This window comes from Canis lupus, chromosome 12 (genome assembly GCF_048164855.1).
Source record: "Canis lupus baileyi chromosome 12, mCanLup2.hap1, whole genome shotgun sequence".
NCBI lineage: Eukaryota > Metazoa > Chordata > Mammalia > Carnivora > Canidae > Canis > Canis lupus.
In genome coordinates this window covers 35,883,808-35,896,415 of record NC_132849.1, presented here as the reverse complement: position 1 = coordinate 35,896,415, position 12,608 = coordinate 35,883,808, and the positions used below count along the sequence as shown (strand labels likewise).

Below are 12,608 nucleotides of genomic sequence, written 5' to 3'. Positions count from 1 at the left end.
TGGGAAGAGTATTCAGACAATGAGAAAGCTGATTCAAGTGGTTTAAATGAATACAAGGTTGACATTATTAGAGTATTCCACAGGAATAATGCTCACTTCTTTCTGGGTGCACAATATGTACTTCTAATAAGTGCTAATCATTTTCACACAGGCTTTTAGAGAAAGTAGCTAATTTCCACACAGATACATTATAGTTTGCCAGGTCTTGCTAACGGTTAAAAAAAAGTACAAGATTCACAGTATTTTTTATGATTTCAGTTGTAGCAATAATTCTTCCTTAGTAACCTGCTGCACTGTTTTAACAAGGTACTATCTTGGAAAAGCTTCTGAACTAACACAATCCCATCTGCTTCAGATTACATACACCTTCTTCTTTTCTCAGTGGAGGAGTTAACTGATAAGCCTACAGAAACAGAAAAGGCAGGAAAAATAAGTAAATTCTAACAACCCATCACTTATTGCCGCAGTTAAGACATTGTTTTTGGGCTCGAGGTTCCCTTTTCCTGTCCTGGATGAATTTCTCCTCTATACCTGATCTGCAGTGAAGAGGGGCTCTTCATTAACGCAGGAGACGATGATTGAATGCATATCCAGCTGTTCTCTCAGCTCCTCATCGTCTGATGTATCAAAGAGCAAACTGTCACTTATCTGAAAGCAAAATAACCCAGCGTGAAAATCAGGACATTGTGATCGCAACAAAGTCAGTGTCTGGTAAAGGAGAGTCTTCCCTTGAAAGGGAGAGATGCTTACAATCACTCTGTGCCAGGCAGTGTGTGAAGTGCTTTACATATTCATCTTCAGCACAAACAGAGGGAACAGAGAATAAATATGAAATTGCCAAAGTGCTACATGCATACCCTAATGCCCAATACAGACACACATTCAGTTGTTTTTTCCATGGGGAAGAGTGTTATATATAGCAATTGTTAGGAATTTGTTGTGCTCGCTTAGGCAGCACATATACTAAAAATTGTTAGGAAGTCATAGGGAATTATAGGAGATGGTGGAGGGAGGTAATGGGTGGGCTGAGGTAATGGGTGGGTTTTTAGTTAATGATCTAACAGAACCTAATAGTAAGATTGCTTTGTGTTAAAATTCCAAAGACAACATAAAGTTAATTACTTGCAGACTAACTTCTAATATTCAAGGTAAGATAAAGAATCCCTGGCAACTGCCCACAAGTGTCATACTTTGCTTTACAGGTGAACATCTCTTTTTCCAAAAATAAAATCTCAGTAGGTTCCAAGAACATCTTTCAATCTAACTGTGCTGCAAGTTTCCATTTGCCTCACTGCCATCTTCCACTCTGTTCTGTGCGGGCCTCAGGAAGCTGAACTTTATGGACTAAATCAAAGGATGCCCTTGACTTCTGGATTCTAGTTGTGTTAAAAACCACTGGCAGACACTGGCAGGAGACTGGCAGGTAGGAGCATGAGGGCTGGACATTTATTATGCTGTGTCCCTCCTGGCCAGACTGCCAAAAGCAGCAGATCCTGTTAAGGAGACCTCTCCCCCACAGCTACTCTCTCTAGGTTCTGGTAACTTCTTCCTCTCCTTACCTCTTCATGGTGCTAGTACTGCTTACTGTTGCCAGCCCTGAGTTATCACACCATGCCCATCTAGCTGGTGTCCTTTAACCCGCCCACGCCAATCATAATGACCTAGAATTTATACTAGTAATTGTAAAGTCTTACCTGGAAAATGCAGCAGATGAAAATGGACAAGTCATCATCTACCTATCATCTATCTACCATGACATGACTGTTCAGATGATGAACAAAACTAAAATTAGAACTCTAGTCTTCAGAAGGAATACCACTCACTGAGTTCCTGAAGAACAAATGGGCAATGAGAAACTATGTAAGAAGCAACCACACATTTCTCTGAGATAGTATATAAAGAATAATATTTTACCTGAAAAAATTATCTTATTTGCCAGTGCAGAGGATATACATAAAATTGAAGACACAACTGAGGGGATGTAGGTCCCTACTGCCTCCCTAGTTCCTCATACAGGACTATCGGAAGTATAATGGTGAATACAACCCACAGAGTGAGAAACCTGAAAGGTTTCTGCGCAAGGAACCGCTGGTGTCCTGCCTTTCAGAGCATCAGGCTAGGAGAGAAGCCACACCAGGACTCTGGGGTCTATCCTACCACATACTGCAATTCCATGCTGTAGCACAGTGATGACACACCTCTTTATTCTCATCTTCACCATGCTATCAGCCTAGAAAAGGCCTAGACATGGCCTTCGGCATATCATAGTGATATGATATGTCACAGTGTTAACTGCGAACATTTAAACAGCCAATATAATGTGTAAAAGAAAAAACACTGTGTAAAAAAAAAAAAAAAGATTCTAAGAGCTTCCAGAGAGAAAAAAGCCATCACATGGTAAAAAGATCAAGAATCAAAATGTCTTTTGAACTCTTATCAGCAACAAAAGAAGTGAGAAAAAAAATCCATGTTATTTACATGTTTCAATAAATTTCAGCCCACTGGAGGGTATTATGCTGAGTGAAGTAAGTCAATCGGAGAAGGACAGTGTATGTTCTCATTCATTTGGGGAATATAAATAATAGTGAAAGGGAATAGAAGGGAAGGGAGAAGAAATGTGTGGGAAATATCAGAAAGGGAGACAGAACATAAAGACTCCTAACTCTGGGAAACGAACTAGGGGTGGTGGAAGGGGAGGAGGGCGGGGGGTGGGGGTGAGTGGGTGACGGGCACTGAGGGGGGCACTTGACGGGATGAGCACTGGGTGTTATTCTGTATGTTGGTAAATTGAACACCAATAAAAAATTAATTTATTAAAATAAATAAATAAATAAATAAATAAATAAATTTATTTCAGCCCAGAATCCTATCTCCAACTAAACTAAAATTAGTTAGAGCATAGAATAAAGACATTTTTAGGCATTCGAGGTCTCCAAGTATTTTACCTCATACACCGTTTCTCAGAAAGCTACTACAGAATAAGCTCCATTAAAACCAGGAGAAAAACCAGAAAGGAAGCAGACCTAGGATCTAATACAAGACAGAAGTTGGGGAATTGTTGTAATGATAGCAAAGTAAAGATCCCAAAATGATGGCTATGAAGCTCAACTGGAGAGTCACCAGATCAGATTACAACTGTTACTGCACAGGGCATCGAGAAAAGCACAAGAGAAAGTCAGAGAAACTAACAGATTCTCTGATGTATGTCACTTATTAAAATGAGTTTTATGGCTTTGTTGAGACTGCATTTATGAGCTAAAGACAGCTTAAATAAACCACAAAAAGGCAATGAATATTACCCTAAGGGAAAAAAAATTATAGGAGGTAATTTACTCATGATGTGCCAAAATGGGTCAACTGTGAACATTTAAACAGTCAATATAAATGATAAAGACTAACTGAACCAAATATTTTGATAGAATGATATTGGGAAGACAAGGGAAGGGGAAGTTTTCGTGAGGGTTATGGTGTTGGGGCTAGAGGGAGGACTGAGAGACCTAAACCCTCATCCTCTGTATACAAAGTAAATGGATGGACAAAGTCTAAAGTCAGAAAAAAAATCAAGTAAAATGATAAGAGCATGTTACCTGTCAGAAAAAAACAGTTCATGGAGTTGAAAGTGGCTGCCTCTAGTAAGTGGAAACCAAGGATGAGGTAAGTAGGGCAGAGGCTTCTTTTTCACATTAAGTCCTATAATGAGTTCTAGTACTTTTTAAACCAATGCAATTAACCTTTTAATACGGAAGGTGAAAGACCAAGAGCTTAGGCTCTTGGTGAGAGAGAATGTTTGACTTCAAGATTATAGAGGTGGAGATGAAAAGTGCCACAATCTAGTTATAAGGGTGGAAGGATGATGGAGTAGATCCGACAATTATCTTCATGGATCCTTAAATTTCAACACTTCCCAAAATCAATTTTCACTATAACCGGAGGACCATACATTTATTTTTCCCCTTACAGACAAATCAAAGTTTTCATTTTAAAATGACTTCTATGAGGGCACCTGGGTGGCTTAGTCAGTTAATTGTCTGCCTTCAACTCATGTCATGATCTCAGGGTCCTGGGATGGAGCCCCCCATCAGGCTCCCTGCTCTGCGGGGAGCCTGCTTCTCCCTCTCCCTCTGCCTGCCACTCCCCATTTTTGTTCTCTCTCTGTCAAATAAATAAAATCTTTAAGGTAAATAAATTAATTAGTTTAGTTAAATAACTCCTAAGAAAGATATTATCTTCTTCCTGCCTCTACTCTTGAAGATAAAAAGGTGCATAAAACAAAGTCCCAGTCCTTGAATAAATGCTCGTGGTAGGAGGAAGACAGCACAGGAGATGTTCCTAAAGCAAAATGATTTAGAAGCCGTCTGCCCTATAAGCATATTCACAAATGGCACCAGATTTAGAATAGTTTTTATAGCTATTGCCAAAACACATGAGTGATACCAGTAAACCATTAGAATGAATTTCCATAACAACAGAAATAATGATCCCAGATCATCTTTCCAGGGACTGAGCCAAGTCCATTCCCCACAGAGATGGCATATGTTAAGAGCTAGAATCCCTTTCGGGCTTTGAAAACTAACCTTGGCTGTCATGGGTATCATTATTCACTCTCCCATTTCGGCATCAGTGTGTCTTCTCTTTGCCAAGCATTCCCATCACTCCTTCCTGTGCCAGGTTAGATACAGAGCTGGTGGTTCTATTGCCCTGTACGAAACTGAAGCTGCTTCAAATGGAAAAAATGTGCCCATGTGAGAATCTGGAAGGTACTAGTTGCCTTACTGTAGAAAGACTCCTCAAATTTAGGAGTGTGCCATTTTAAACCTGAATGAAAGAATAATTAAAAGCTGAAATGTGGCAAATGGTGGTTTTCCTGAATGTTTTTCTCATCCTAAAGCAATAGAAATATCTTCTCACTTCGTCAAGAAAAAAATTTCCCATAGATCCTGTTTAACAAATGGAATAATCTGAAGAATGCTTCCAAAGGCAAATTTTAACATAATTCAGTTATGGAAAGAATAGAGCACACAGTTGGCAATGCTAAATAAAATAACTCAGATTGAAAAAAATGTAGTAATATGCTATCTAATAGAAAGAGAAGGTTGTTTCTTACGTAGTTCCTTGTTCTTCAGGAACTTAACATGTGCTACTCCTTCCTGAGGAAGAGCATTCTAATTTCAGTTCTAGTCATCACCTGGGTAGTCATGTCACAATGGGTAGATGATGGATGGATGATCACTTGTCCACTTTAATCTGCTGAGTTTTCCAGATAAAGCTTTTATAATTAAGATCAGTTACTAGTACTAAACTCCAAGTCACGACTAATCACTACGCTTAGCTATACTATTACTCCCGCATTGAAAACAACAATCAAGGGACACCTGGGTGGCTCAGTGGCTGAGTGTCTGCCTTCGGCTCAGGGCGTGATCCTGGAACCCCAGGATCAAGTACCATATCGGCTCCTTGCATGGAGCCTGCTTCTCCTGTCTCTGCCTCTCTCTCTGCCTTTCTCTGTGTCTCTCCTGAATAAGTAAATGAAATCTTGAAGAAAAGAAAAGAAAAGAAAAGAAAAGAAAAGAAAAGAAAAGAAAAGAAAAGAAAAGAAAAGAAAAGAAAAGAAAAGAAAAGAAAAGAAAAGAAAAGAAAACAATCAAAACGCAGAAAAAGGGAGCGACTTCCCAAGATGCAATGTAAAAACAATAGGAGATACACATTTTATTCAATGAAACTAAATTACTATGTCCCATTCATGCTGCTAATGCACTTCAATTTGAAACCACCATGAGGGGGATCCCTGGGTGGCTCAGCGGTTTAGCGCCTGCCTTCGGCCCAGGGTGTGATCCTGGAATCCCAGGATGGAGTCCCAGGATGGAGTCCCGCATCGGGCTCCCGGCATGGAGCCTGCTTCTCCCTTTGCCTGTGTCTCTGCCTCTCTCTCTCTCTCTCTCTCTCTCTGTGCATCTGTCATGAATAAATAAATAAAAATCTTTAAAAAAAAAAAAAAAAAAGAAAGAAAGAAAGAAAGAAAGAAAGAAAGAAAGAAAGAAAGAAAGAAAGAAAGAAACAAACCACCAGGAAAGGATCTCTTCTATGCTATTTCTTAATATGTCAAACAAAAAAAATACTCACTGACTGGCTATCATGGACTTAGCATGATGTTAAATAATATAAAAAATAACTTATTTTTTAAAAAAAAACTTTCCATCATGGTCTCTGACCTTATGGTCTCATTGATGAGATTAATTCATTGACTCAACAAATACTTGTTTTAGTACTCATTATGTGCCAGGCACAGAGGCAGTTACTAAAAAGACAATTACAAAGATAGCTAACAGTAAATCACAATCTAAAGACAGACCCTGAAACACAGGATTAATAAGAGAACAAAGTAATGGTCTGAGACATGGACAAAGTGCTGTGGGGGCTAGCACCCAGGAAACCACGGAGCTAAATTCCATGGGACAGATAAGTCCTTGAAGATTTTCACACCCCACCGGTGTAACTGATTCCACAGAGGGAGCTGCCTTTTCCTTCCATGCACGGATTGAGGCCATGGCTAAATGACCATCTGTCAGAGAGGCTGTGTATGGGGATTCCCCCCAAGTGAGAGCTTGGATTAAGTGTCCTTTAAAGTAGCTTCCAACTCTAAAATTGTATAATTCCATGAGATCAGCAAAGGCTAAAACGGTAATAGGAGGCTTCAGAGAGGAAGGGAAACTTGAACCAAGCCCAAAATGATAGCTAGGGTCTAAGTAAACAGAAGACAAAGCATAAGGTATGCTGGCCTATTCCTTTTCACAAAACCTATGACAGGGCAGGGCAGTCAGCAGAACACTTTAATGGGGTTAATAACTGGAACATACAGTAAGATTTCTGTATCTACTCCAATACTGAGAAATACAGGCCGAAGTCTATATTTTACTAGGAAATAATGGGCTGCAGGCTGTCCCGAGTCATATATTTAAGAAAATCGTTTTCATAAAACATTAACAATACTATTTAAAATACTGACAGCCCCATTGCATTATACTCTCAATTACACAAATACACTTAATGAAACACAGAGCATGCCAAAAGGTCTGGCATGAGTTTACACTGTTATATGATAAGGAACTTAAACAGGCTCTGAAACTTACATAACTTGGCTGTGTTTCTAGTCACCTTTAGATAAACCTAACGCTGTGATTTTCCACTTAGAACAATGACCTTCCTTCCGAAGCCCGTCCTCCAGCTGCCCCATCACCTGTGCTCACACTTCTTACTCAAGACACCTTCACTGTACAATACCAAGGTATCCACAGCATCCTCGGACAGTTAGCCAAGAACTCTAACATCTTTTAAAGGTTCTTCAATACAGGAACACACAGTCTTCAGAAAACATGTCATGTCCAGCAAGTCCTTAAATTCATCAGAAAGTTAACTCTATGTTGCTATTCCAGTACCCTCCGAGTCTCCTCAGCACACCAAAATTGTGCTAGTTAAGTTCAGAAAAAAATGCTGATCTTTGGTGTTCATACACAGGTGATAAAGACTGGCTAAACATACAAAAGTGAGTGTGTGTTTGGGAAGAACTGGAGGAAAGTGCTAGCAAGCTGACAGCAATGGAGCTAAGATGGCAACAGAGGGCCACTCCAAATGCTATGAACTTGGAAATAAGAGGCAACACAATGATTTGTGTTCAACAGAGAGGCTATTTTTTAGTTCTATTATCAGAATCAGTTATTCAGAAATTATTAGCTCAGTTCCTAACTTACCCCTTTTTCTGAGAGGTTCAGTGTAAGCAAATGCAAGGTTCTGGTGTGAGATGACTTCCAGTCTACAGGCATTACGTTTCCATAATTATCTGTCAGGGCGTTCCAAATCCTTAAAAAGAATAAAACTACAATCAATGATAGTTAACATCCCACATGTCTTTTATTAAACAAATACAACTATAGTGAAAGAAAGAACAAGACATTTCAAAGCAAAACAATGGAAGGCCTACTGTTTTCCAGAAAAACACCAACAAAGAAGAGCCTCCTAAAGACGACTAAAGGAAAACCAGATAATTGGGCTGACAAGAAGAGCTGAGGGAAGACACAGTGGTATTAAAAACTCTCTCAAAATCGACAGCTCACATTTCCACTACACTAGGTGCCAGGCACCGTCCTAAGCAATTTATATATATTAACTCATTTAATCCTCAAAAACAGTATTATGAAGAACCGTTATTACCCCATTTTAAAGATGAGGAAATTAAAATACAGGGAGTTCACGTAATGTTTCCAGAGCCAAATGGGTAGTACATATGCTGTGTTTTACACTTATTTTTCTTCTGTAACTTCCAAACATATTGATCATTTCATAGGGTGAGTAATCTTTCTCTAACCAAAAATGTGTTGTCCTTTCTGGAGAAAGGATTCAGTCTCAATGTGAGACTGGAGTTTAATATCTATTTTGTAATATAATAGGCTAGGACAGATAAAATAGAGGAAAGAAAGGGGCATTCACAATAAAATGCACAAAGGTAGCCAATGCAATGGAAGGGTACTTCCTTATTGTCAAACAGCATTTTGGGGAAGCAACAGAGTAAAACGAAAGGGTGCTTGATTAAAATTCAGGAAACATAGACTCTCGTTTCCATTCTTCTTCAAACCATAAGTCTTTGGCCATGTTCCTTAACCATGCTAGTTAAGAGCTACCCTTCTATAAAATGAGAGGCTTGAGTAACAGACATTGCTTCCAACTCTATTACTCTAAGCAGTATTTCAAATGAGTTGTACTAAGGAAAGTCCCAAGCCACACCGGATAAGGACAGCTAACTCCAACTTCATGACCAAAATTCAGATTTCAGTACCAAAGTAATCACAGCATAATAAAACATGACACTGTATTAAAAAATGACTTCAGAGATATAAATGAGATTAAATTTAATTGGGTAAGTTAAACACTACATACATTAAGTTATTTAATGGGCAGAAATACATAGATGTCATAAGGAGGAAAAAAGCATTAAATAACTGGGTTGTTGTTTGTTTTGTTTTTTTCCCAAGTGTCTAAGCCACTAAGAACTAGACCACTGGAGGCATAAAAATAAGAATGCAAGCTTAAAAATAAAGAAGCAATATACTTGATTTAATGAATTTGGGATTTGGTACTAAAGCGAAGTAATGGGACCATAAGTGCCAAAAACATAAAATCCCAAAAATGATGTTTGGCTTTGGAATGCATATTAGCCTCAATGAAAATGTGAACCCAAAAAGCTCTAGGAAACTGGCTCGTTTACCCAGCACATCTCCCATATGCATAGTTCATTTCTACTCTCCTCTCTGTTAGAATCACAACCTTCTCCGATGCCAAAAACTCCTATAGAAGGCAACAACTCTGGACTGCTAAACTTCATGGGTTTTCTGACCCCTACCTTTCTGGATAAAAGATACTCAAATACTGAATAACTGACTATATACCTAACCCTGCTTAGGAAATCAAGTAGGATATGCTAGCAGGTGAAGACAGTCCAGGATTCGGGGACTGCTTGTTTGCTTCTCCTTAATTGAGGCTGGAAGAAGACAAGTGGAGTGGAATATTTCACCCAGTAGAAGAGACTGGGTGATTTTCACCTTCCAAGAAAGTGAAGGACAATTAACAGTCCTCTATCTCCACCAAGGTCAGAACAATTATAGCAGGAAGGACACAGGGCTGACTGAAGTGAATGATTTCCAGATTTCTCCAGAACAGACATGAATTGCCTTTATCCTTATCATAAAGTATTACAATCAGTCATAAACAACCAGCAGGACAGCCCTTTTCCAGGGAGATCAAAGTTCTGTGACATGGAATCCTACATGATACCCTTCTAAAGTAAAACCAGTAGCAGATAAGCGCAATGCAGAGTTAGCCAAAACTAAAAGTGGGGCTCAGAGAAATTAAATAAAGTGCCCTAAACCAATGCAATGTCTGAGTGAAAGAATTCTCAACTCTCTCTAGTGAGAGGAGCAGGGCCATGAGTCTTTGGCCATGTTCCTTAACCATGCTAGTTAAGAGCCACCCTTCTATAAAATGAGAGGCTTGAGTAACAGACATTGCTTCCAACTCTATTACTCTAAGCAGTATTTCAAATGAGTCGTACTAAGGAAAGTCCCATTGCTCTTATCAAGCAATGGAGAGATTTATGCAACAGAAAGGGGGCAGTGAGCAGTGACCAACCCGGCCCCTGGAGAGAGAAATAGACAGGTTACACATTCCGAAATCAAGAACCATGAATTCCTACCAACATATCATCTACTAAAAACCATTATCAAGAGTAACAAAAAAATTTTTTCAAGCTTTACATCACCCTAAAATTTAAGCAGAGACTAAAATAAACTACGTTCTAGACAGTACAGGCAAAGCAAAAATAGGGAACCTTAGCATTTGTGTACAAACCACAAATCTATTCTGAGGAGTTACGTCTGACAAACCCAAATGCATCATAACTATCATTTTTTAATTCAGAAGATGTCCTGAGTCCTAGTGACTCAGAGCCTCTAAATCTACATATATATATAAAACTATCTTCTCTAGGAACAGACTTTCCAAAATGTCATCTTCTGCTACTGGCTGCATTCGTGCGTGTATAAAATCCAGTCATAAACTCTTCCCTTCACACTGGGTGGAACACTGTACACGGGTGCCAATGAAATGATATGGTCCCCAACCTAGCTGGGGTGGAACACCCACTAAGTCATGTTCACAGGCCCTCATCCCCCCAATCCCTCTTCTCAAGCTTCCTACCATATTCACAGAGGAAAGGAGGCCATCAGGCGGAAAGGCCCTTTCTATGCCTGTGGATCCTTCTCTCTCTCTCTCAAGAATCCTTCCCTAACCTCTAATCTCTCCATTCCATCAAGGCTCTAAAAACCCATCCCTACCTATTCCACAGTGTTTATTCCATTCCTTGCACCCTCAGCTTCCCCAGACCTTTCCATTCCTTGCACCCTCAGCTTCCCCAGACCTATACAATATGCTCAGCTCCTTTGCTCTCACCATTCCTTTTACAATCTTTTGGGGGTGAAACCGTGGTACATAATCACAACCCATTTTTAGACAAATTATAACTGGGGTTCCAGACAGTCAAACAAAGTGCCCCCTCCCAGGCACTCTGCCTCCCTCCCCCTTAGGCAGCTCTCACCAATCCCTATCAATGTCCTATCACTGCACTTATATGATTGTATAATAACTACCTGTTAATGCATTCCTTGTCCCACCAGACTAGGAGATCCTTGCTATTAATAACCACAGCCTTTCTTTCGTTTGTTTTTTGTTGTTGTTGTTGTTGTTTTTGTTTTGTGTGTGTGTGTGTGTGTGTGTGTGTGTTTGCCTCTGTGGGGATCTGCACGCCACCTGGGCTCTCAGATGGAGCCAATAAATTCCTATGGCATAAGAGCTGCTTCAGCGTTGGTACCTTTGCACGTGCCACACCGGCGAGCTGTCATGCTAGCTAGACTTTTCTTCATCTGCCAAACTCCCACTCATCCATCGGGATCCAGTTTTCACATTTCTTTCCCTATGAAGTCTTTCCTGCCTCTCCCACACACCCCCTTTTAAATCTCCTAGATCAAAAAATAAATAAATAAATAAATAAATAAATAAATAAATAAATAAATAAATAAATAAATCTCCTGGGTTTCGCACGTTATGTCCAGGACAGCATTTGTCACAGCCACACCAAATTATCTGTTGACAAATCCAGGCCCCTTCCTACGTTGTGCCCTACGAGAGAGGGGTCCGTGCCGTCACCTGGGTCTTCCCTGCCGAAGCAGCCCCTGGCACTAAGCGCTTAAATAAAAATAAACGCTAGTTGAATGAATGAGCGGCTACACACGTGCCCGAGGAGGTGCAACGTCTAACTCCCGGCTCCGTGGACGGAGGCTCCCCTCGGAACCCCGCCTGGGGACCCTGGGTTTCCAGGGAGCAGGAGGAGGGCAGGGGACCAGGGGGAGGGAGCGCAGGGGAGCGGGGGATTTAAATCGCAGGGCGCGCGGGGCCGCAAGCCCCAGGGAGCGCCGCGGGGCAGGAAGGAGGGCGGGGCCTCGCGGGCCCGGGAGGCGGAAGGAGGGCGGGGGGCGGGGCCTGTGGCCGGAGCCCGCCGAGGCCGCCGAGCCAGGGCCAGAGGGCAGGGCGAGGGCAGCGCGAGGGCAGCGCGAGGGCAGGGGAGGCTCCCGCCCGCTCCCGCCGGGCCCGCACTCACTCGTCCCCCTGCAGGAGGCTGCACTCGGTGATGGGCCGCACTGCCGCCCTCGGGGGCTCGGCGCCCGGACCCGAGGGGCGGAAACACAGGCTCAGCTTCTCCTCCAAGCTGCAGGCCAGCGCCGGGAAGCCGTCGCCTCCCCCGCCCGGCCCTGCGCCGGCCTCGGGGCTCGCGTTACAGTTCTCCTGGTCCTGGAGGCTCCGGGCTGGCTCCTGGAACTCATAGAAATCCTGCCAGTCCCCGTCCGCCGCCATCGCCGCCCGGCGCAGTGGCGCGCCCCGCCCCGCTCCGCCGAAGGCCCCGCCCCGCCCCGCCGAAGGCCCCGCCCCCCGCAGGCCCCGCCCCCCGCAGGCCCCGCCCCCCGCAGGCCCCGCCTCCTCCGTCCCCCTCCCACGTGGGCCTGTCCGGG

General features: G+C 42.1%; 1 protein-coding gene across 4 annotated transcripts in view; it reads right to left on the bottom strand.

The window, feature by feature from the left end:
- Window positions 1-12,505, bottom strand: part of FEZ2 (fasciculation and elongation protein zeta 2) — a 42,728-nt gene extending 30,223 nt beyond the window's left edge. For all 4 annotated transcript variants that reach the window (XR_012004535.1, XR_012004534.1, XM_072770550.1 and 1 more), the window contains exons 1-3: window positions 12,200-12,505; window positions 7,746-7,854; window positions 532-648 (exon numbers count right to left, since the gene is read on the bottom strand). Coding sequence is in view for 2 of the 4 variants with exons in the window: in XM_072770550.1 (XP_072626651.1) it covers window positions 532-648; window positions 7,746-7,854; window positions 12,200-12,453 (480 nt within the window). In the remaining 2 variants the exon portion in view is untranslated. The remainder of the gene's footprint in view (window positions 1-531; window positions 649-7,745; window positions 7,855-12,199) is intronic.
- Window positions 12,506-12,608: the final 103 nt, after the last annotated feature.